At 43.9% G+C, this 26,038-nt stretch overlaps 1 protein-coding gene across 1 annotated transcript in view; it reads left to right on the forward strand.

The window, feature by feature from the left end:
• Positions 1-18,183, forward strand: part of ARHGAP20 (Rho GTPase activating protein 20) — a 62,547-nt gene extending 44,364 nt beyond the window's left edge. The window contains 10 exon segments of the mRNA XM_030042886.2: positions 1,384-1,450; positions 3,384-3,566; positions 8,025-8,203; positions 11,164-11,325; positions 12,720-12,829; positions 13,767-13,956; positions 14,443-14,554; positions 16,130-17,136; positions 17,138-17,206; positions 17,208-18,183. Coding sequence (XP_029898746.1) covers positions 1,384-1,450; positions 3,384-3,566; positions 8,025-8,203; positions 11,164-11,325; positions 12,720-12,829; positions 13,767-13,956; positions 14,443-14,554; positions 16,130-17,136; positions 17,138-17,206; positions 17,208-17,234 — 2,106 coding nt within the window. The 3' untranslated portion in view covers positions 17,235-18,183.
• Positions 18,184-26,038: the final 7,855 nt, after the last annotated feature.

The raw sequence follows: 26,038 nt of genomic DNA on the forward strand, positions 1-26,038 counted from the left end.
TTTAGATTTTAATTATCCTGATTTAGCAGTGTCACTGAAAAGGGATTTAAGGTATAATAGACCACTTTTCACACAGTGTATTTATCCACTTGCTTTTGTCCCGAGAGTAGTTTATATTAAATGTCATTCTTGTTATTTCTGTTGTCTCACCATCATATCTGAAATAATGTACTATTCTCCTTCTTCAATTACGCTGCAACATTGGCTTGTATATTTATGCTCAAGGCGATATTTAGAATTTGCTTTAAAATCAGCAGTTATACACAGCTTTTCGCAAAGATGTTCACATTCTCCAGTCCTCTGGAAGTTGTCTCCTTTGATGTAAATTTATCCTCTCCACCGTAAATTTTAAAAAGAGGGCTCAGCATTCTTAAAGCACCATCCAGCGCTCCCAAGCCCTTGCACACAAAAGGGCTGCACAAAAGGGCCGACGGCAGCCCTAGGAGGAGATTTTGCGGCAGCACTGAGTGCCAGGCGCCCGCTGGGTGCCATCCTCGCCTTGGCATCATCAGCGTGGGCCCAGGTCTCAGGCGAAGGTGCTCCTGCCCTGCTCTCCAGCGCAAGGCATGGGATGCTCCTGGCTGGCGAGCCTGAGCTCCTCCTGCTTGCAGGGGATGGAGAGGAGCTGGGGAGATGGTGGAGCAGGGGCCTCGGGTGTGAGGCTGGGGGTGCCTGTGTGCCAGAACACGTCTTGGAGGATGCGATTACCCTGATACTCAGGATGGAGCTGAAGGGTCACCTTAGCTCGCACAAACGGCCCGCTGTCTGCTACACACTCTGCAGCAGGTCTCTGCTTCATGCTGCTTATCTGTAATCCCTCTGGGGGATCAGACATGTCTCTCCGTGGGGCTGGGTGCTGCTCAGCGATGGCGGGGAGGAGTGGGGCACAGAGGCGCTGGGGGCCAGGAGCAGCACCCGGGGCCAGAGGTCCCCTTCATGCTGGGGGCTGCCTCGTGTCCCGCCTCCTGGGAGTGGGGAGGCATGCGGGCTGGGGACCGATTCAGCGACGTGGTGGCGGGGCCTGGCATGGCTAACATCTTGGTCTGGCCCCAGGAGCCATCCTGAGTCCTGGCAGGCTCTGACCTCCATCCCTCTGCTTTCAGGAGCAGTGAAAGAACTGGGGCAAATCTCCCCCTTTTCCTTCAGAAATGATGGGGTCCAGCCCCTCTCACTGCTCAGAGCTGGACCCTGGTCACATAAACCACCTTGCATCTGACAGAGACAATTCGGAAGCTTTGTTGGTGGCAAATTTGGGCACTGCAAAAGTAAAGGGGATTCCTTTGACCCCTCTGGCAAGGTGCAGATTATCCTTATATTGTGAGAAACCTAATGCAAACCTGTTCTTAATGGCTGGCAAACTTATTCTTAATTTTGATTTTAAAGGGCTCTGAAAAAGACTACAAGCTGTGGGTGATTTCAGGAAGAGAAGATGCTCCTTACCCTCTTATTGGTAAGTCCTTGACATGGTTTTGTTTTTCAACATTCACTCAGTTTTTAGTGCTGAAGGAAGCAAGAAATACAGAGAAGACTGAAATGCAGTTTCCTCTTTTGTTTTGTTTTGTTTTTCCTGTTTTTTCTCTTACTTCCCTGTCACGCAGGTTTGCCTATTTGGGGAGCTACTCAGATGCTGATCCTTTGTTTTGAAGAGCAATTGTCTGCTTGTCACTAAGAGGTTAAAAAAGTTAATTTATTTCTGCTCCAATTTTGCTGCATGAGTCTCAGTCTTTCTACAGAGTTAGCCTCTCCACTCACTCACCTCCTCTCCTGGAGCCAGTCCAACTTTACCATATTTCTTCCTACACTTCCATAGCATTGTTTACTCCCCTCCTCAGCAAAAGTCAGCAGAGTTTTGAGAAGTGTTCTGTTCTTCCACAACTCAAGTTAACTGATTCAAGAGGTCCTTTCCAGTCCTGTATTTCTTTTACTGGCTGACAGGTCCCCTCTGATTAGGAGAAAATTATTGCTTGTTCACTTTCTAAAATGCTTTTTGAGACCTTTCCTCCCCAGGAATCAACCCAAAGCTCTGAAGTGATTGGATGGAGTGATTTGATTTTGGCCCATGATTCACTGAGAACAAATCCCTTCCCATTATTAAGAACCTTTCCCTGTAGAAGCCTGGCATTACTTGCGCTATATGAGTTCACAGATGATTAGAACGAGAAAAATTTGTGGATTTTCTGTTTTCCTCCTGCAAATCTAACCCCAGTAAATCTTAGCATTCCTTCTTAAAGCGGCCTTAGCTACAAATGCTTTGCTGGAGTCAGACAACATTAATATTTATAAAATGTCTAACTTGTGCACCTCATAGACAGTGCAAACTGGTTTGTCTCTGAAACGTACCAGACTTTGTCCTTCTGACTATTATGTGTAACTTCTTCAGATAAAATTTGGTTTTAAACATAGAACCAGAGAATTCAGAAATGGGAAAGGCCTTTCTAATTTTCTGACTCTCTCTCACTGCAAATTCAAGTTACAATCCTTGGAAAAGAAGAACCTGATATAAAACTGATGTTGTTCTTGATATTTATGCAAAGGTTTATTAGATCAGCTTTTATCACAGGTAGACATCAGAAACAGAGTTAGACTGTGCTTCTGCTTCACACTACCTATAATCTCAAATAACATCTCTTCCACTATCAGTGTTCAAGCCTAAGTGCAAGTTAACTAAAACATCTTAACATTGTGCCCATATTTAATATATTTCAACCACCAGGTCTTTAGGCAAGTCCGAAAAATATCTTTCTGGTGGCATTTTTGAAAGCTCCTCCAGAAATGAATTGCCTCTGTGTAGTCCCCAAAGATGCTGGTTAATGCCGAGTGTAGCTCATTTGCATTAGCCCTGTGATTAACGTTTCCTTCCTGTTTCAGCCTCAGACAAGGAACCATAATTGTGTCTCGTTTGACTGAGTTGATGGCTGTTGCACTTACCATGGAGAGGGAGGGAAGATCACTTTCATACTGGATTTTTTGGTTTTGCATGCTCAGCAAAAAATTGACTGCTGCCGAAATCTCATTTCTCGCTAGAACGATATGAGCAACCAGTACTTAAACTTTCAGTGTCACAAGTAAAGCAATAGAAAGAATAAACATTTAATTCAGAAGTAGTAACTTTTATTTTTTCGCATGGGCTTTTATGTGATACAGCTGTAATAGGTCTGATTTTGCTTTAACATCTGTTTAACTACACCAAACACAGTAACTCCGTATCTGCCAGTGTATGATTTATGTCCATGTAAATATGCAGAAAAGCATCAATTCTGAGATTACTGAGAGAGAAAGCGCTGCAGGCCAGTATGCAAAATCTGCTTTTCCTTCGAGGCAGATGGAGTTTTGCAAGCCTCCAGTCAATCCAACACAGAATATTATGATTTCTCTTTGAACAGGACATGAATATCCCTTTGGAATTAAAATGAGCCACATTCGTGACGCTATGCCCCATGGATCAAAGCACTGTGCCTGCCCCAGGCAGCTTCAGGGGTCCTTCTTGACGGAGCAGCTGCCCCAGGAGCTGCAGTGCCAGTTTGTGCTGAAGCCAAGCCGCCTGGCTGTGTGCCAGCAGCTGAACGGTACGTTGCCCCGCTTGCCCCAGCGTCATTCGCCCAGAGCCCGGCTACCTCCCTGGCTCTGCCACAGAAAGCAGAAACGCCGGGATATGAGGGTGGTGGAAAGCGAAGAGGAGCACGCAGATGTACCTTCCAGCTGCACGGGGGATTTTGCAATGTAGCTCTCCCTGATTTAAGTGTGCTGTTGTATACATGTCATCTTTGTAAGTTACATTTTGACAAGCTGTCTGTCAAATGGTTGCTCTAAAATCAGCAAAAGAAAGACAAGATCTCTCCTCTGCAATTTTTTGTAAGTCCGTTAGCCAAGCTTCTCTCTGCAGCCCTTGCTGTGCTCTGTAGCAAGGCAGAGTGGTTTTACGGTTCAGGAGTCAAGGCTTGACTTCGGCACAGAATTCCCATGCAACATTTGGCAGCATCCTTTATCTCAACAAGGTACTTAGGACTACACACCTGCCTCACTGGGACCCTCACGTGGCAAAGCCTAGGCATGTACTTGAGTACCTAGATGAAGTGAGCGAATACAACTCCTTTATTTCAGTTCTCTGAGTAAAATGAAGACAGTAATATTTTCTTCTGCCTGTGGCTTTGATGCTGCAGAAATATGAGCACTTGCTCTCTGTTTTGCACTCTGTTGTCAATGACACAATGACTGCTCACTGCTCATGGGTAAAACAAACGAGATCTTTACAGGATTGGGGCTTTAGACTAAAAACTCTGTAGGGGAAGGATGCATCCCATGGTGTGGTTTTATTGTGCTTAACACACTGGCATACTCAGCTCGGTTGGGAACTCTGCCCTACTTCACCATTAATGACCATATAATAATAAAAATAACATGCACACTGTTATCCTGTGCACTCCCCAATAGCCAAGATCTCCCACAAAATATGAATAGAATCCATTTGTAACATTTTTAGAAATTAAATATAATGAAGCTATACCAGTGTCTATTACAAATTATTCCAGAAATTGATTGCATTTTATATAAATTAATTTCCTTTTCACACGCCTTCATCCCCCTCCCCAGTAATTTGTATCATATATTACTTCATGGCATATTTTAAGAATGAGGCAATCTAGCAAAGGGGTGTAATTAGGTTTACAGGCCCCGCTTGGCAGCTGACATTGACTGGCAAGAGAAAATAGAAATGTAAATCAGGCCTGTAAAGTTCTAATGCAGATGTGTTGTCAGCGGTGCTGTGCAAGCCCCAGGAGGGGAGGCGAGGCTGGCTTTGGGGCAGCAGAAGCCTGGGGCAGCCTACAAGTCATACACAGGGACTGCGCTAAGTGGGAGAAAGAGGTTTTTAGTCCATTCACCTTTCCTACTTTATCAGACAAAACCTTTTAAAGTGATGTATAGGTCTGGCTGCTTGCAAACCAGATTATCTTGCATGTAGTGCTGGTCGTTGTGCTCTTCCTAACTCCTTCTTACCTATTTCAGTTTTGGAAAATGGCAAAGAGTACCTGTGTGCAAGCCAAGGCTATGATCTGGCTTTGGGCTCATCTTCAGATCAGCAAGCCAAAATCTGTGTTGTTGTTAGGTAACCACTAGGCACACCACCACATACAGGGCAAATTTACCAGGAGCAGAGTCTGTAACCCCACATTTCAGTGCCACACATGCTGTGTTATCCTCCCTGCCATCAATTCCCTGCACCGATACCGCTGTGCTGGACATGCTGTCCCTTCTGGAGGCAGCAAGGGGTAGCTGCCCAGTTGTACCAGCATGCACCATGGTTAGGCAGCGTTGTAGGTGTTGACAAGCAGACATGACTGACAACTGGCCGTCATGTCAAAGAAGTAGCTGTGTGGACACCAACTGTGGTGGTGTAGTTGCATCAGCTGTCCTGGCAGGATGGTTAAAAAAAGTACAGAAGAATTTACTGTGTGGAAGAACTGGAGTGTTTCTGTTGCCTCTCCTGCAGCCTTTCAGCACGTAACAGGAATGGTCACCTACCAGTTAAACATAGCCATTAAGTAATGCTCATGAGCACATGTCTAAAAAGTATTGTAAATACTGATTCGCTTAAAGTTTAACTTGAAAGAACCGACTGCTGTCAGTGGCTAGTCTGTAATCCAAATTATTATTTAATCGTCTGTTGAAAGAGAAAGCAAAATTTCAACAAGTTGGTCTCAATACAGAAAGGAGGTCTTTGAAAACTGACAGTTAGAGGTTTGATCAGAAAGAATGCTACATTGTTAAATAGATCTGAGGTTTTATTTAGAAGTTTCTGATTAGTTTGCAAGAAGAAGAAATGCCACTTGCATGGCTGGGATACTACCTATGAATAGAAATTTCCTGCACGTAAAATATTAGCAGAATAGATGGGCGCTGTGAGCTCTGAGCAAGATCTGCAACCAAAGTAGTATTGCTTTTTTCCTGATTGTGGCCTAGAATAATCCACCAGAGCAAGGCCCTGATATTTTTGTATGGTAGTACTTCTGCAGAGCAATAATTGGCATCTGTCTTGGCTGCGAGGAGGCTGGGCTTCTCCTAGTGTTGTAACTTTGCATAGGTTCAAGAGAAGAAAGTGTACATCCTCCCCTTCTCATCTGCTCATTATCTTAAGAATTCTCAACCCCCTTAGAAAAGGGGATATGAAAAGGATGAGTTTCCCTGTTGTTCAGTGACTGGTAGTTTTGTAAACATCATGGCATTTCATTGCTGTACATCAGTTCTTGGTTTCTGCTCTGATATGTTGAAGAACACTGATTAAGATTTCCTTCCTGTCCCAGGAGAGAGCTGCAGTTCATTACAATTACCCCTTGCTCACATTGTCCATTTGAGCCATGGCTTTTAAGAGTGGAGCAAACAGTGAGCCACTAAGAAAAGTTCCTGATTTTAAGACCCTTTTTTTTTTTTTTCACTTCTGCTATTCCTTGTTCTCCAAAATAGCATCTCTTCTTAATTTTTACTTCCACTGAGATCTACAGGGTTGCCAGAAAAAAATACCAATATGTATTTGCCGTTGTGTGAATAGAACTCCAAGTGAAGCAAACCATATTCATGTGCTAATATCCAGCTCATCTAAAAGAAAAAAATGTCATTTTGAAAGTTACAGGTTAGTCATGTTCTCCCAAAACATGACATGTCAAGTAAAGCCTTAGACACTGCCAAGCTTATATTTCATGAAGCTTTGGTCTGCTTAAAATGTATATCCTCCTTGTTATTTTTTATGAAGATAATTTTTCATCAGGCTTTCACATTCATATGTTCACATTTTGAGTTAAACTGTAACTTTTCATCCTGTAAGCCTCTAATGAAAAGACTTCCACCCATTCCCAAAGGGAGCATGATCTCCTAGAATGGAATGACATATAATGAAAATTGCTATTTGGGCTAAAAACCAAATGTAGTAAAGCATAGGAGAGAAAAAAAATGGCATTGTACCACAGTCCTTACTTCTGCAAGCTTTGCTTCTACCCTCTGCAAGAGCAGAAAGCAAAATGTTTGACCAGGTGGAAGAATCAGCTAATAGAAGGGTGCATAGGGTAGGCAAGCAACTAAGTTAAAGCTGACTGGCTTTGAAAACATCTAGAAAATGAAAAATACATTAGAATAAGTTTTTCCCAGTTAGCACTTTCATCATAAACAGCTTCAACCCACCCTTAACAGTAGCCCGTGCTGTTAAGAAGACTTTACACTGGCTGATGTTGAGAAAGGTCATATGAAAAAAACCCTTTTTGTATTCCAATACCAGTATTTCCTTCTCTATACACTGCAAATAAGAGCTTCAGTTAGTGGTGCTCTTTAGATATCTCATGAAATATGTTAAAATAAATGAAGACAAACTGAGCCCATCAGCGTGTTGGCAGCATGCTGAAATGCCATCTGGAAGGCATTGATTACAGGGTAGGCACCATCCCTGGGCCATGGTCAGCAAATACTTGGAGCGAGGACATTAATGATACTCTTGCTTTGTGGAGAAGAGAGCAAAGGCGGCGACTTTTCCTCGTCTGAAAACGTCTCACCCCATTAGTTCATTCTCCGGTGTTACTTGTGGGGAGACCAGGTGCTCTCCCCCATTGCCAGGAGAACTAGGATGCCTCCGGACAGCAAGTCAAGGTGAAGGCAGTGGTGTTTATGTACTATTTTTTTCCAAATAAGGTCTGTGGTTTTGCACCTGTGGGTGGGAAATGAGTTATTTAGCACACTCCAGCTCCGTGTGAAGTCAGCGGGCTGAGGTTTGCCATCCCTCACTTAGCGGTAAGTGCTGACACTGTGGTCCAGCAGTGCAGTGCAGATGCTGGTGATCCTCTTAAGAGCCTGGGTAAGGCAGCACATTCTCCACACACACACGCACAGGTATGTGCATGGTGGATTAGGCTGAGATGGATGCCAGGGAGTTGGTTGAGTTCATGACATTTTTTCCCTTGAAACTATAGCAACCACCACAAAACAAATACTGGAATTAGAATTGAACTGCATTTCTTCTAATAAACACCTTTCTCTTTTCCCAGACTTAAGCCAAAAGTCATTTAAAAGGAAAAGATCTATCATAAATTGGGCTTTTTGGCGTGGCCCAGGCACTCATTTGGACAATGCACCCCTCTCCTCAACATCTGCTGCTCCTGGGAAGCTCTTTGGCCTCTTGCTAACAGCCATCTGTGAGGATGACAACCTGCCCAAACCCCTCTTGGTGAGTCCCAGGCTCAGGGCTGGCTCTTACAGTGGTGGAATTTCTTTGTGTAGTGAATGAGAACATGGGGACACTTTGTAAACACAACACTGAAATTACCCAGGCAGAGAAACCAGAAGAAAACCTCATTTGTGGTTCTCAGCAAGAACTTCGGTTTTTAACATATACTGTGGCCAGGCCTGGTTAATAACAAACAGCTTGAGAAATGTGTGTGATTGGTCTGCTGCTCAGGGCTATTTCTTCTTTATAGCCCACGCTATAAGGCTGGTTCCCTAATCCTCACTTACGCAGTGTAACTAAATGCCATGTTCACACATACTTTTTAAAACACTCCCAAGATCTCTCTAAAATCCCCAGCTCCATAAATGTGGCATCTACTGTCCCATATAGACAGTCCACGTGTGCATACAAATGCTACCTGCCCTTAAGTAGACAGTTTCAGAGCCTTTCTTGAAGGCATCCCAGGGCAGACAACCACTCTGGGTCCTCATTTTTGATCTGACAGCACCACTGCAAAAATAGGTGGGAAGGCGGAGGCTGCAGAAGCATCTTTTCATCCTGTCTCAAGGGAGCGCCAGTGCTGTGGGTGCTCTCAAAACCAGTCCAGGAACATGAAAAAGGTTGTCCTAGAGCCTATTCCTAGGCATAATGAAGGCAGATGTGTGGCATTTTTGGTCAGGACTGAGGGCTGCCCTTTGGTCAATGCAGCAATTGAAATGTTTACAGAATGGGAGAGTGAGACCCGCAGGATTGGGCCCCTCATCCTAACAACCCGACTTTCGGCTGGAACAACTTGCCAGAACCCCACTGATTTCAGTGGGGTTATAGCAGTTTACAGGGAGAGATGGTTTGTCTCCTAAGCTTGTGCTTGATGTGCTCCTTTATCGCTGCCTGAATAGTGAATCAAACCAGGACTCTTCAGGTCTTTTAATAGTGTGGGCTTGTTATTTTCTTTTGCGGGAGAAGTGTGCATTTTTACCATTTAGGTTATTTCAGTAAGCCCTCCAGAGATGGACTCTGTAAGAATCTGGTCCCTCATTCTCTCTGAGAGATGAGACAATGCTGCATTTCAGAAATTTCTCCAAAACATAAATATTAGTAAATTTTTAACTGAAAAAAAAAAAGTTACTAAGCTTGGTTACTCACAGCTTGGTAGACTTTGTGCTTTGAATCTTAACCACTGTGTTTATGCCACAAAATATAACTTACTTTTGATTTCATGCAGCATCTCTGGAGAATGGAATACTGCATCTGAGGGACTGTGTGGGATTTACCTACAAGAGAAGGAAAATATCAGGGATGAATGCTGCAGGCATGTTTGATACCTCTGCTTCAAACTTGCTTTCACAGCTGAAGGGCTCTCTTTTAGCCATTGCCACACTGAATTGTCTTACACCATTAGCTTCATTCGTGTAATTTTGTCTGGGTTTACTACTTTAAGAGGGGCTTCCCAGTTTTATCTTGTGGGTATTTTATTCAAAATATATTTTCAAATCATTTGTTCATGCGCTAAGATCCTGTGCTGTGGAACTCGGCCTGTTTTGAAAGCAGAGCTCTAAATCCCTGCAGAGAAAATGGAAATGCTGCCATGAGTCCTGCTGCCATGAAGGTGATCCTACGAAGTGTCTGCACTTACATGAATGCTTGGCTTTCAACTTCTGCAAGAACAAGAAAGAAACGTTAAAAAGAAAAGTAAAAATAATGGTTTCCATTAGACTTATTTGCACTGCTGTGTGTCGGGAAGACCTACCTTACAGCCCGGACTAGGAAAGTCACCAAACCCCACTGCTTAGCCCTTACTGTTACAGTAACTTGGTTTAATGATGACAGAATCTCCCCCAGTGTCCCTTTTCTTGCCATCTCTTTGATAACTTGGTCCTCAGGCCACTGTGTGCATGCACATAATCCCAGAGACTGTCTGCACGCATTTCCCCCTTGGAAGAGACAAACATGATAAATTCCACATCGCTTGGAGCAGGCCTGGGGAGAGGTGACCAGCATGTCTGAGAGATGACCCACAGGAGACCACAGAGAATTAAGCAGCTGGAAAATATCATGTACATATTACGTCAGGAGAGGTCTCTGATTTCAGCATTTCCTTTTCTGCTTATTTTCCTCTCTTACATAGCAGAAGAAATCAGGCCCTCCTGTTATTTTAAAAGCTAGGCAGGAATCTGCTTGTTTTCCCTTTCCTTTTAAATATGTCATGTAGTGAACTGCCTACCTGTTTACTCCTTTGCAGCCTCATTGGCTTTAGAGGAGCTGTAAGCCAAGCTTTAGCCCCCTCTGGGCGACTTCCCAGGTGGGAACACCTTGCCCCAGAGGTGGGCTCGCTAACAGCCCTGAGCGGCTTCCAGAGTACGATACCACTCACAAGAAGCAAAGGAGGTAAAAATCTGACTCTGATCTGCTCTAGAAGTGCAGATAGATATTAACAAACAAAGCACTTTCCAGCTTAGATGAAATCTCTTTTTTTTCAGACATCCAGGCATGGAACAGAAGTCTTCATCTCTGATCAGTGATAGTGTTGAACACACTGATGAGCAGTGAGGGTCTCATATCTTCCTGCAAAGTGGTGTCTGGCTGAGGCCACTGTCACACGCAGAGCTTTGGATTAGGTAGACCAGTCTCCTTTTCCCATACCAGAGTGTTTATTTATTTAAATGACTTGGCTAAAACTTGCACAGATCCTGGAAGATCATGCAGGAGGTTAGTGCTCAGCAGTGGCAGCACAGCACTTCTGAGGGGATTTTTTTTCCAAGATCAGCGCCCCAGACCACAGCTTTGCTGTGCAGTTTGGTGTGGCTTGGAGGGTGAGCCTTGACTTGAGTTTGATTTGTGAGTTGTTTTAGGACTCAAAGGTTTTTACCTGTGGCAAAAGTGGCAAAACTACATTTTAATGGCACTAGACCATAAAATATATTTCTGAGAAAGCTTCTCTGCCTTTTAATTTTGTGTAGGACATGCTTTCCCTCCTTTACCAAGAGGGCCCTTCCACCGAGGGTATTTTCAGACGCTCTGGAAGTGCAAAAACCTGCAAGGAGCTCAAGGAGAAGCTTGATTCAGGTGCTGAAGTGGACCTAGCCTGTGAATCCATATTTGTGACAGCATCTTTGTTTAAGGTATGTGAAGGACATTCCTTTCCCCCTTTTTGGGTGAGAGCAGCGCAGATCCCGGTAACAAACAAGTAGGACTTTTCCCCAGGGACAGGCCGAAAGAGGACTTGGTGGGCTGAATTAAGAAGAATGGGCTGGCACATTAACATTGTGAGGATCTCCAAAGGAGGCTACCACGGAATTAGGATGGGGAAGAGGACTAGCCAGCTTGTTTTGCTGCCAGCTTTCCTGAGGTCTCAGCTACAACCTGGTCCTGTTACTCTCTTTATATCTGCTTAAAGTCAATGAAATACTAGAAAGGCAGGTTTGCAGACCTGTTTCCTTACTCGTCAGTAATACCTACACTACAGACCCTAGTGAGTGCATAGTTTTGCCCAAAATATTTGGATTAATTTCCCATGCATTATCTTTTCCAACAGACTTCTACGTAAGTCAGTAAAGTATCAGCTACAAGGAGGATCAGCATATTTCTTTTCACATTTTAGTGCAGTGCATCTGTTTATGTGTAGTTTGTGCTTAAAAGAAATAGTAATCTCCATTCTCAAGCAAGCACTTCTTCGGTGGAATATTTTTATTGCAGAAAGCCATACCTCTTGCTACCATGTGAGAGGTTTTCATGGGTGAGACGTACACAATTACTTTCCTACTGCTGGATTTAGGACGTGCATTTAGGGCAGGACAGCTGCACCATGCAACGTGCTGGTGTGCAATACTCATCCCATGGTAACAGTTTCACTGAGGGGCAGTTGCTTAGCATTTCTAACAGTGAAGAGTTACCACGTAAGTGCAGATGTGTTATTCACGTGCATCATAGCTTCCCTTACCCTAGCTTATTTGGGAAGCTAGGATTTGGGCTTGTTCCCACATTGCAACAGTTTGCCCACCATTGGTTGAGGTATTAGGAAACTGGAGCAGCAAGACTATCCATGACTAGTGTAAGTACTCCATTACCAAAAGGGATTGATTAGGGGAAGGAAGGTAGGGGTGCCTTGGAATGCTTATGGTCTGGAGGTATTGGAGTTTGTCAGCTAAGGAGAAGAAGCGGGGACTACAGATGAAGTTCAGTGACAAGTAAAGGCAGAAATTATGCAACATCAAAATAACTGGTCCCACTGCAGATTTTTTTAGTTCAGCAATAGCAAATGAAGCATCCGAATACCTCTATTTTGACAGGAAAGGGTGAGGAAAGGGCAGGAAAATATTCACTTTAAGCATAATCCAAAGTACTTCTTTATCTCAGATGATTTTCTGCTGGTTTTGGTTGCTGTGTGGAACAAGATGCTTGTCAGCTAGTGCTGTCCCACTAATACATTCTCTTGTATCTGCATATCTTATTCCTACTCCCTCCCGTGCTCCAGAACAGCTGTTCATGTGTTTTGTTCTTCTTTTCTCTTGATAAGGATTTTCTTCGCAACATCCCAGGCAGCATTTTGTCATCCCAGCTCTGTGATAAGTGGGTCTCAGTGATGGATCAAGGAAATAATGAAGAGAAGATAAAAAGCATCCAAAGGTAAAGTTACTTATATTCTCTGTATTCTTTTCCTATAAATTTGTATCCCAGAATGCAGAATCCCAAATATTCAACTTATAACTTTCAACTAATTTTTTTAATAGATGCTAAAAATATCTTTGTATATGACAGAGCATTCAAACTTATATATATACTTAAGCGGTTGCCTGTATGGGACAATTTTCTGACTCTCTTTTGTCCTGCTTTTCTGCCTTTTGTGGATACCAGTAAATAAAAGAAATATCCTTTCATGAAAAAAATATTTATAGTATTTATAAATACGCTGTCCAAGACCTGAATTTCTGCCTGATACCAAACCCAAATCCGCAGGGAGCTTCAGGGTCCTGGGTGAAAGGGTAGCTGAAATCAGTTCCTCATATATTCCCCCTCATTCTTCTCAAGCTTTAGTGACCATTTTGAAGCCAAGATGGAATTGTGAATGAAATACTGGAGCATAGTGACAAAGGAAACCTCCACCCTTGCAGGTGATATAAAACAGGAGGTGGGCAAAGTTTATGTCATGGGAAACAGAGCTTTGGTCACTACCTGACCTCATGCGTACTTACATACATGTATACTTATGGCAACTGGATGGCATGGAGAGACAACTGAACTGTTTGTTTAAGTGAATAGTGAATTATCAGGCAACTTAGGTGAAATACAGTTTCATGTCATACATTGTACTTGGTTCATTAATTTGACAGAGTCTGATTTTAATTATGTGTTAGAGTGTTTTCTGTCCTCCCAGAAAACTGTTCAGAGATGTGTCACAGTGAGGGAAAGCAGCTGAGCAAGAACACCTCTTTGACACACTCCCTGGTTTAATTAGTTACCCTGTTTCTGTATTTTCATTATCTTGACTTGTGTGTATCTATGGAAAATGGTTTTATTTTGTCCAGTCGCTAATTTGAAGAATTACATTTGTATATGTTTTCAGGTTAATAGAGCAGCTCCCCAGAGCGAATGTTGTTCTCTTACGTTACATCTTTGGAGTACTGCATGGTATAGAAATGCGATCTGAAGAGAACCAGATGAATGCTTTTAATCTGGCTATCTGCATTGCACCTAGCCTGCTCTGGCCTCCTGTTTCCTCTGCTCCTGATATAGAAAGTGAATTTACAAAAAAGGTAAGAGACACTGCAATGTAGTAAAAAACCAAACCACCCTTCATCCTGTTCAACCAGGCTATTGGTTACAAACGTGAAAACAGTCAGTACCTCTTCAGGTTGGGACTTAGCCTCTTATCAGGGCTCCAGAAACCTTCATTGAGCTATTCTGATAATCTGCCTGGAAGAAGGGGAGGGAGATCATAAAGCAATACCCAGTGTATTAGCAAAGTGCTTCTCTCATCAAAAAGATCTCTGGTTATGGTGACCTCGGAACAGGGCAGGGTAGAAATGGAAAAGATGTATACAAGGATGTATACTGGGACATTTTAGCTGGGCCTGGCTGTTTTCCTCAAGCTCAGGAGATCAGGAGAGGAGTTCCTGGCTGCCAGGAGCCACACCATGGGTGGGCAGTTTGCTCCTGTTCCTCATCTGTACGGTGAGCTTGCCCTGAGTGGAATAATGGAAGATCTGACAAGGCATCTCTCTCCCATTGCTTTGTTGCAGATTTCTAGTCTGGTACAGTTCCTCACTGAGAATTGCTGCAGGATTTTTGGAGAGGAAATTACCTCCCTCTTTGGAGAAATACTGATGACATGCAAGAGAGAGAACAGCTCAGGTAATACAGATGATGTTTTGATCCTATTAGACAGCTAAACTCAGCCAGGCAAAAGATCAGTATATTCTATGGAAGAATGCTGTTCCCTCTTCATGTGGTGTTCCCACACACTGCTGTTATCTTTCCTTTGCCCAAAGTATTGGTGATAATCACTGATTCAACTTATCATAGAGCTGGACCATATCACAAAATGCTGTCTCAAAGAATCCCTTGCTCCTATTCCAGTCGTCTGAGCCACTATATTAAAAAAAGGGGGGGAGGGGAAACAAAGAAAAAGAAAGAAAAAAATTTGGAGGTTTCATCTCAAGTCTAGAATTTTTGCCCCAGCCTATGTTTTCCCAGTATATCAGGAAGTCAGTGATCAACTTATGGTTATAATACAGCTGTCACACCATTATATTAGTGTTGAAAGCATCTATTCTTCATTATCAAAAGGGAGAGATCTCCAGAGTTTCAACGGGACATCCAGATTTTGCTACTAGCACAGAAAAATCATGGAACTGGTGACTGAAAATGTCTGACAGAATAGTTGGCAGAGCATTCCAGAATATCATTAGTGCTCTTTTTCTCTCCAACTCTGTGATAGTATCAATTTTGACTGGAGTTTTGGGTCTCTCCTTAAAAGATTTCTAAAGCAGCATCTCTGTAAAATAAATCTTGGCACAGCTCACCTATACTAAAAGCGGTAATGGCACTTGCTCCGGCATGCCAGACTCAGTATGGCCATCCCAAACTCCTCATGCTCTGCCTCCAGTGAGATTTGGTGAAATCCAGTGAAATCTGGGCTGCCCCCTCCCCAAGAGTGGAAGCACATGGGATCTGCTGTGCTGGGATGTGCTGGGACTGAGAGCTCGGACTCACGATACGTTACGGCAGCTGAACAAGTTCTCAGGCACGCACTGAGGCATGGTGACTGCCCATGCATGAACTCTGTCTGCTGCAAATGTGAGATAAGTCAGCTTAGCATAGCCCAGAGCAAAAGAGATTTAATGTAATTCCAATTATCGCATATACGGAATAGGGCCCAGGTGTGCACTGCTCAGTGGAAATGTGGTGATTGTTTAAACTGAGACTAGAACTTTCTTCATAGTATTGCTCTTAAAAATACTGTATTTTCTGGAGGACCATAAGAGTATGAAGTATGCCCTGTTTTCTTCATTTGTCTAAAGAAGGAAAGAAAGGTTAAATGTTGCTTTCAATACTCAGTAATGAAAAGAAAAATTCAGTAAATTACTGATTCAATACACTGTATGTAAATTATTGTTTATAGCTGGATTACCTACTACTAAAGTTCCCCACTTAATAAAAAAAACAACACAAAAAAACCTAACCATTATTTGTGCCATTATCCTATGTTTCTCGACTGAACTGCAACTTAGCACTCATTTCAGTTTTTCTATTTCAAAATTAGACAGTAATTTTTTCTGAAATCATTGGCATTTCTGCTTGATGAATCTTTAAAGGGCAAATGCTCCTGAAAGTAAAGGGTATTTGCCAAAAGAAAAAAAAAATGCAGCTGCTTGTCAGCAGGGTGATTCAGTCACTGATGTGTTAACACTTGGTTTGTCCTTGCAGATGCCGCTTCTCTCCATCTGAATGACTCTTCCTATGACAGCCTGGAAAACGAGGCGAACGATGAAGCTGACTCTTCTTCTAGCGATTGGATTAAGAACCGAGATCAGGATAACAGGAGCAGGGAGTCTGTCTTCACTCTGAGTGACGGTGATTCAGAGCAGACAGAGGTGGATGAAATCCAAAATAAAACCAAATCAAAACAGTTGACAATTTCTGTTGACGTACACCACAAGTTTTCGTCGCAAGAAAACTCAGAGAATGAGTCTCTCTGCTCCAGTGCACTGGGCTTCTCTTCAGCAGCTACCTCAGGCGCTCTCAAAACCTTGAGGAGACACAGGCGCTCCTCAGAGCCCGCAATTGGCCTCCTTGCCCCCAGCTTCACCCACATTGGTGACGGTCATGAGAAAGCAACACGCAAAGCCAGCTGTGATGTTGTCCTATCTCATGAAGATGAAGACTATCTCCATCAGCTTCGGTCATTGCAGATGGAAGGGCAAAAGCTTATCAATCAGAGCTTGATTATAGGTATTAACGTTGGTAAAAGTGACAACACAAACCAAAACATTGAAAAGAAAGACTTGTCCCATTGCCTCCTGCCTCCAACGCCAGAGGGATTAAATATTTGCTCAGGATTTAGCTCTTCTAGCCTGTCTTCTCCGGGGACATCTCCATCGGTGTCGTCAATGAGCTCTCTGGACAGTGCTTTCTCTCAGTTTTCAGACCAATCTGTGTTTACCCCAACTGAAACCTCCTCCCCTTTCGATAGCACTTTTCAGTCGCTAAAGAAACACGCAGAAACTGCTGCTGGAGCGGCTGATGACTATTTGGTTGCACCCACCAAGGTGCCACCATCTCCACAACCTACCGATGCTTTGGCTGAGAGGGGCTTGGTGGAGCCCAACAGCAGGCCAGCACCTCTGAAACCTACTGATGGAGTCGACGGCTATTTGATTAAGCCTGACATTCAGCCATTACCTCTGAAAGTCACAGGAAGAGACAGACTTCATGATCCAAGATCAAAGAGGAGGTCTAGAAAAGCATTACAGCAATCCAAAGTTTGAAGAGACTGACCAAAGCTTTTTTGCGGAGGAATCTTAATGCTTAAAATAAACACCATAAAGAAAATGCCTTTGGTGTTAATGTGTGTTCATTTTAAGTCTAATATCCAGGTTGTTCAAATTTAATTGAGCAGTCCCCAGATTCACAGGTTTTCTTTTTTTAGGAAACTGAGTAACGTTCCCACATAAAGCTTTGCAAGAACATTGTAAGAATAATAAAAACTGCTAAAAAGCAAGCAAACAAAAATGTCCCGAAAATCTGGAGGGGTCCCAGGAGGTTACTAAGAGCAGCACCCTGTTCCCTGAGCCTGCCAGGGCAGCGGGGTGCCTGCTGGTCCTCTCCCCTTGACCACTCTTGTGTTGAGCCTTGCAGATGTGAGTCCCAGTCCTTTGTGGTTTTGATGTAGCGTGCAAAGTCAGCATAGATTCCATAACTGTGGTATTATACTACTGTTCTGAAACTGATAGGTATTACTTTCATTGTCCTCCAAGGAATAAGTGTATTGTTTTCTGTATGTTTATAAAGTATGTTTGATAGGTGTAGTTATTTCTTTCACACTGCAAAAGAAAGAAAAAAATAAGCTCAAAAATATGTAAACAGAAATGCTGAAGCTTGTAACTAACACCTTGCAACTCTGTGTGTTTCATTTATTGTGCTTCGTTGGCTGTTCTGTTCATGTTTAAGTTGTGAATAGTTTCTTAACATTGCTGTAAATGGCATTATGTATTATTGCAAGCAGAACACATGTAATTTTATTATGCAGCATCTAAAACATCGTATAATATATTAAAAGTAATGCATTATCTAAATGCTTTGAGTTTGTATAATATATCCTGATAAATTTTGCTATTATATATGTTCTGAAAAAAATGTGTATTTTTGTACTTGCAAAAAACTGCTGCTAATTTTACGAGTTCTGTTTTGTTGTTACAGCACTGGTATTGATGTGTATGCATTCAATGCTATATATTAAATATTATTTGTTATGTCATAAATTCAATTTATATTCTGTGTAATTTTTTTTTAGGTGTCAATTCTACAAGGTATTGCTGAAGCAAAAGTCCCAGTGATACCACTGCAAATCTTGCGTGAGGAAGGACTGCAGCATTTTTCCTCCGCTTTGGGTGGCGTCATTCATACTGTATGTCACCATCCTGTTGACTTTTGTAAATTTTAGTAATATTCAAACAAGAATTCCTACCCTTTTGCTCTTCATCTAGAGAGATGAGGGTATTTTCAGCTAATGGAATGCAGTTAAAAATATGGAGGTGCAGAGAGATCTTTTGGGGTGATAGATATTAGGACTGGGATCAAGGAAAGGAGGGGGGCAAGACACTGGCTGAGAGCAAGATTTATTCTTTAATATTAACAGGGTTACAGAGCAAGCAAGAAGGAACAGCAGGGCTAAACTAAACCCATCTGGGCATGTGCGCATGCATACAGTGCTTCTGAAATTGTGTTGATTCATTCATTAGCTTTCCATTTTCAAAAGCACTCCCCCACTGCAGTTAATACTGGCCAGTACTGGATGATCAGATCCTATTCTGCTAAACTATGCTCCCGTAGAGGTGCTTATGCTCCTAAGTCACTACGCGTTTCTGAAAAATGTAAACACTGTCTAGTGCACTAAGCTGTTTCCAAGTATTATCAGATTAAAAGGTTTTTAGCTCTGTATCAGACAGAATGGATACTCTCCAGCAGATTTGGAGCGGGGGGGGGGGGAATGTCTGTTAACAAAGTTAGAAATAGTCTTACTTGAAAATACACAATCAGAGGGTTATTATTTTGGGCTCTAAACCTGCAAATGTTGTATCTGTCAGCAGAGCTGCATTTGTGGAGACCCACGTAATGCAGTAAACCATCATGCGCTTAGAACTATACCAGCATGTGTAATAGTGTGCAGGCTCAAAGACCTCACTGCAATTTGTTCTTTTTCATCTTTTTCATATTCAGCTATTTTAATAAAAATGGTAATAATACACAGAATCTGACCTGTAGTAGTCACCTTCCAAAGGTATAATCCTTTGTATGTGTTTTGAGACCTGTCATCTAATAGCCTTACATATGTACCTCCTTTAAAACAAAAAAAAGATGCTCTTTTGAAATAAAACAGCTACTCTGCATTTCTTTTCGAAACGGTAAAAAGCATATTGCCGTGCTGCCAAGATTACATCAAGTAGCAAATGCTGATTCATTGCAACAATAATAAAGCTTTAGAAAAATCTCTAGTCTCTGCAATATAAATGTTCTGTCCTACAAATGATATCTTCCAGCAAGTCATTTATCTCTGGTAGTCTAAAGTAAAAGTATATCCAAGAGTGCTTCAGTGGGAAACAAATTATGTGTCTGCTTTTGAGCTGTAGCTAATGCTAGAGTGCTTTCAGCTTTAAACATATGGTGAACAAGCTGGATGTAGACCAAGTGCAATTTAAAATGCACTTCTGTCTTAGAAGACATACACCCCGCTGCTGCACAAGGCATGTTCTGTGACAATCACAAAAAAGAGCGCTAGTGGAGAAGATCACTGTCTGCAAGTCCTCACTGAAGGAATTAAATGCTGTTAAGATCCAAAATGGATTATATGGAAACTTTTCAGAGCATCAGGTGTGACTCTGAAGACTGCAGTAAGCAGCAGCTTTAGGTACGTTGTTGTTGGGAAGCCAAATTTTAATGCACGGGGGTCCCTGCTGCTCTCTTCCCCTGGGCATCTTGGTGGGCTGGGACAGGATCTTGGGTCCAGGGAATATTAAAAAGAAAGTTTTGTAACTTTTTTTATGGTTCCGCTGATGGCCTGTGAGAAGGTGTTGGGGTAAGGGTGGCCCCAAAGGCTGAGTCCCCCCCTTCTGCCCTGGCTCCAGCTGGGTGCCCCCAACGTTGGGGTCCCTGGCAAGGTCCTGGTCACTGTGGGACACCATGTCTTCCCCAGCAGCCTGCCTCCCTTGTCTGGGGTGGCTGCTTTGGAGGACGTGCCCAAGTTTTAGTGACAAATGGTAGGTGAGATGTTTCCAAAATGTTTTCTTCTGTCCTGGAGTGGCAAAACCTCACAGAAAAATAGTAGAATAAAAAGATAACTGATTTAGGGAAGAAACAGTGGCAATGACTCCTCATTCACTGCTGTTAAGTGCACAAAATGAAGCCAGCTGACAAATTACCTCTCTCACTTGGACTTTCTGTCCCACAGGGGTTCATGATCTCATTGTTAATAAGCATCCTGCCTCTGTTTCACAAGTACTAACCAATATTCCTTTCAGATAATTTCAGAGATTAATATAATGTAAATTTAGAGCAATTTGTTCTCAACCTGCGTTGAAAGTTATTGCCCTTTTTTTAGCCCTGGTAAAGGGCTTATGTGCCTGAAATTTCATCGTTTGGGTTTTGGGGTTTTTTTTTTTGTAGGGTTTGCCATTTTTCTCCATCAGTCTCATAAATGCTATTGCTTCATCCCTGCAAGCTTTCTCTCTCCAACACAGCCTAATTGAGGAAGCGGGAAGACATGTCCTATCTATTCTCTGCTTAAACGAGTTTGTAGAGTTCAGGCAAAATAGATTATAGATCCTGTGGCTGAAGCATGGCCTTTAAACTGAAGGTGTCCTTCTATCCATGCCTCCAGATCACCAGATTTCTGTTAATACCTGCTGGTCCAGCTCCTTTCTTGTTCTGGAGATGTATGTGGCTCCAGGACCTGGTGGTCAACATCTCATTTCCAGCTCTGATCCTGATCTGCTGTATGACATTTAGCAAACTTATTTGCCTCCTCTACTCCCTGTTTCACACCACTAGCCTTTTCTCTAAATATCCTAGTTTGCTGGGACAGGCTGGCGGGTTGCTGGTGTTTGCGCATCACCCAGCACAGGGTGGGGTGCTGCATGTGTGGGACCTGGACAACGGTGCTGCTGCAAAAGGGTGAAACCCACTGACAGCCCTGAGTTTATTATTATGACTGTGGTGACCTCTGTGTTAGATGGGGAACTTGCTAACCAAGTTGCTTGGTAGCACAGAGCTGTTACTTAACTTTCTATGACATCCACATCCCTGTCCCGTGCCTGTGCCTGTACCTGGAGCAAGGAGTGAGCAGGTCCTGCTTGAGGGTACTCCCTCCCATCCCAAACATAACTATTCACCCATGCATAACCAGACATGGGAGATCGGGAGGTGGCCAGTGCTTTTGGGGACCACACACACGTGCACTCACACATGTGTGCACACAGTGAGGCTGCCATGACCCACGCAAACAGACTTGCTTCACATGCCTTACAGGCTGACCTGTGCATCTACAGCACATGCCAGATGACCTCAGTGAGTTGGACCTATCAGCCTCCTCTCATTTTCATCCATAAAAACACAGGGGCATGGGATAATTCAGGCTGGAAGTGGCCTCAAGAAGTTTCTGGTGCAACCTCCTGACATGGGCTTGCACATCCATGTAGCTCATGTCTGGCGGGGGGGATTGCAATAATCCAGCAATTCACTGCTGTTCATCACGGCCGCGGAAATTTAGCAAAAGGTAGCTGACTCAGACAGCTAAATAAAATCTTTTGGAACAGATGATGATGATGATTTTTTTAAAGAACCCAGAAAATGTCTGAGAAACCAGCAAAAGCTGTAGTCTTAACCCAATCTTCAGGTTATCCCAATAACCTTTTATATTAGGAGCAGAGGCTATGATAGATGTTTTCCCTCAGTATTTAACATCTCCCCGTATCCTGGGTCCAAAATATCTCAATACACATAAGGAGATAGCCTTGTTGACACCACTGGACAACCTCATGCACTCGCAGTGTTTTGAGGAATCATCTAGAAGAGGACCCAAGGCACCAGCCACACTGGGGGCTTTTCCCTCACCAAGGGCTGATGCAGGAAGAGGCCGAGCGAGCGGCCATGTGGAGCCTTGTCTTTGGCATTTGTGCAAGGCCACTTCCCTCTGGAAGAGTCCTTCGCTCCTGCCAAGCGTAAGAGGCGGTGGAGCATGATGTCTGCCGGCTAAAACACGAAGGGAAGCGAGCCAGCTCTCTCATTCACAGAAGCACTTGCATGATTTCACTTACACTTCAAGATTAGTTACCAACATCTCTGTATTGAGGCCACAGTCAAGCTAAACTGATTGACCTGCTAGTGTCCAAAGGGGAAGACTCTTTAGTTAAAGGTGTTGAATATTTCTGTTAGGACATGGTTGCCACACAGGGCCTAAAGGTTGTGGGCATCACTTGTGTTTTATAAATACGTACAATGCACTCTGTAATGATTTCTCCTTGATACTTGGTTTGCTCCAGGCCTTGTTTTGTCTGGGTTTCATAGTGGCTTCACTGCAAATGTCAGCAGTTGCTTGAGGACAAGTACTCCAGTAGCTGCTGCCAGTTGCATTCAGTTAAATATTTCAGAATTTAGCTATTCTGTGACCCTACATGGGAGAGGTGTTTTCAATACAGAAATTATTTCTCTGCACTTGATTCTCTTGTCACAAACTATTTCTGTCAGCCTGCTACAAATCTGCTCTCAGATGCAGCTGTAATTCTGATGTGACCGTTGAAGGCAGGGCTGTCCTCCTCCTCCTCCTCCTCCTCCTCCTCAGTATGGAGAGCTTCTGCAGGGTTTCCTGCTGCCCCGGGGGCTCGGATGGGCAGGGGGTGGTGGGCGGTGTGTCGGCTGGGGAGGGAAGGGACAGGACCACGCTGCCGATGTGCACAGCTGAGGCTGCACCATCCCAGCGGAGGGTTTGGACAATGAGCCCCCACGGTAGGGTCTGGTGAAGCAGGAGCGACCTGTGGAGGGCACAGGCTGGTGGTTCCAGCCTGGGCTCAAGAGCACCCCCAGGGATCAGAGGGCAATGCCAGGTGCTGGATCCCAGTCACCCCACCTGCACCAGGGGAGCCCCAACCTGCTCCCTTGGGTCGTCGGAGGAGAGTGGTCAGCCCGTGGCTCCGGGGTGAACCCCACCGAGGAGCCGGTGGGGCCACCCCCTCCCCAGGCTGGCAGAGGTGAGTGCCTGTGGGGTGTGGGACTCACGGGGGGCTGCAGGGGAAAAGCATTTGGGGATGTTGTACAACTTCTTATACGGTGTTTTAAGGAGGTTGTGGGAATGTGCAAGACTTGGTATGGGATGTTTAGGGGAAGGATCAAAGGCAGGGAAAGGGAGGGATCAAAGTGGACTGGGGTTAGGAACCAGTGTGAGAAAATAGAGGGAAAAGGGGATAAAAGGGGCTGGTCAGGGTAACCGCTGGCTGGTCAGTACGCTCGTCTGACCAAGCCCTGCACCTGGCACCTGATCACCACAGCCAGCCCTAGAGTCTTACTAAATATTCTTACATGATAAGAAGAATAATTATTTATTACTACTAAGAATACTAATTACTCTTACATTCTTTCCACCCACCTTCTGTGTGGGCACACCCTCTGTTCTGAGCCTGGGTGAGAGACCACCAGCAACCTTCAAGCCAGACTAGTGGGCAGCAGCATGAGAGCTGGAGCTGGGCCATGAACCTCAGGGACTGGAGGGTGCTGGTACCGGCACCTGGGGAAACCAGGCCTGAGGCCAGCTCTGGCACAGACTGAGTAGCTAATGCCAGCCACCGGAGAGACCCCTTTTCCACGTGTGAGTACATATTTCACTAGTAACATCAATCTCGATCAGCCAGAGAGGAAGAGTACCTGCTGCCCGCGCTGTTCACGTGTGTGCAAGCACTGTGTGTGAGTGGCTACCTTACAACATAGTCAGCAAACAGTCTTGAACAAGAAGGTTTTTTTTTAAAATGTCAAGTGCCCCCTGGACAGCTTGCACAAAAGATGTAGTGTAAAATGTTCTGAAAGAACTTAAGGTGGGAGAGAGATGATCCCCCCAGATCCAGCTGGAACCACCAAGGGGTCAGTCGCCATTTGCTATGGGAAGCAGCTCATGTGGACACCCGACCTCACAGCAGGCAATAACAGCTTTGTTAATGCAAGCAGCCTACTTAAAATGTTTTACCTGAACAAACTGGTTTTATCTGAAACACCACTGAAAGCACCATTGAACGTTCCCCTGGCAGAGCTGGGGGGCTGACTTGGTGGGGGTGGTAGGAAGGAGGCAGGGCTGCGCTCGGGTGCTTTATTGGCACATCTGCTTGGGAGAGGGACGTCCGACACCATGTCCTCCAGTGCCTTTGACTTGAGGAACCTGAGGTGACCGGGCAGCCAAGGAAGTTCATGCCGCAAACTCACCTTTTCAAGCAGGACTTGGTCTCCACGGATGGTTGGCATGGAAGGATGCTCTTCATTGCTCGGGCCTATCTGAATACTTCCAAGGCACTGCTATCCCTCTGCTAAATATCCAAATACTTGCAGAAATATGCAGCATCTAAATGACATCATACTTTTCCTGCAGAGATAACATGAGGGGTCTGGAAAGCCAACTTCAGCAGAGTCCCTGGGCTTGGGCTTAGTTTAAATGTGTAAGTAGTCCCAGAGAAGTCCCATAAGATTGTTTATGTGCTTAAATTCCTTACTGGGCTGGAGCCCATGTGCCTATTTTCTAAATAAATTCGAAACCATAGCAGATGTTCCCGCATTGCTGGAAAAAATCGATCCCTATCAAGTTTCCATTTACAATTTTAATTTCTATTACAGACACCTATCTATTGTTTTATAAAGTAGAGACTTTGAAAATATTCTTCCATTGTGTAAGAACTAAGAAAAAGTATCCAGTACTTATGCGTCCTGTCTAGATTTCAAAAAAAAAAAAAAAAAAAAGAAGAATTCGTCCAATAAAATGTTTGGCAAAGCCAAAGTCTGAATATTTTACATTTTTTTACCTTGGGATATGAGTTTACAGTACACTTGTCTGAGGTGTGTAAATTCAACAGCATAGTAATTGGTTTATTACACAGAAACTGGAGGCTCCAACTTTGCCAAGAATTTTTACTATGTAAATTCTTCACTTTTCTCACCTTCGAAAAGGCCATAAAACCACAGCTCTGCAAATGGGTCTCTGTGAACAAAAGCTCAGCCCTGCCTCACGGTCAGGAGACCCACACGGTGCGGGTGCAGAGCAGGTCCCGTTGTAAAACGGGTCGTTAGTCCAGGCCCATCACTCCAAGGTATTTATAGCCTTAATATAGTCCCCATACTTAGCGTTCTGTTAGGAATGCATAGGCTCTCATCTCATAAAGGGATGGATGCGCTCAAATCTGATTTTCTTCTGCAGCTGGTGCAGAATCAGGCCCTGAAACCTATTTATTTTGAAATAAACTTGTTTTATTGGGGTTTATTGCAATGAAGGGGAGAAGGTGGGATCGGCTGCCGAACTCCCAAATGCAGGGGACAACACCTCTCTAGTCTTGAGGTCTGTGTCCCCAGCTGGGCTGTGAAATACCTCCAGAGGAGGGACAGGAAAAGGACAGCCCTCTGGAGCAGGGCAGGGACAGAGGTGGCCAGGGATGCTTGGAGCCTGGATCCAGGTTCAGAACAAACATTGATCTGCTTCTCTGTCCTTGAAGCATCCCAGGAGACATATTGCTGCTTGTTTGCAAGAAAAACAGTTCAAAAGCATCTTCTTCTGTATTGTTTTCTGAAAAAAAGGAAATAATCTCACCGCAGGCAGCAGTTCCTCTGGGTCAGAGCATCAGACCAGGAGCTGGCACATGGGTGGGCTGCATCCATGCCTCTGTCTGACTCTCCTGCAAGAACTTGGGTGCTCGATCCCCTTCCGTGGGGCTGTTTCCTGGCTATACTTTAGATGCATGGTCCATGCAGGACGTAAGGGGTAACTGGTCTACTCTATCCCAGACTGGCAAACTGGTAATAGTGGATGAGGAGAAGGCTGAGGTACTCAACAACATTTTTGCCTCAGACTTCACTGGCAACCTTTCTTCCCACACT

Source organism: Aquila chrysaetos, chromosome 19 (genome assembly GCF_900496995.4).
Source record: "Aquila chrysaetos chrysaetos chromosome 19, bAquChr1.4, whole genome shotgun sequence".
Taxonomy (NCBI): domain Eukaryota; kingdom Metazoa; phylum Chordata; class Aves; order Accipitriformes; family Accipitridae; genus Aquila; species Aquila chrysaetos.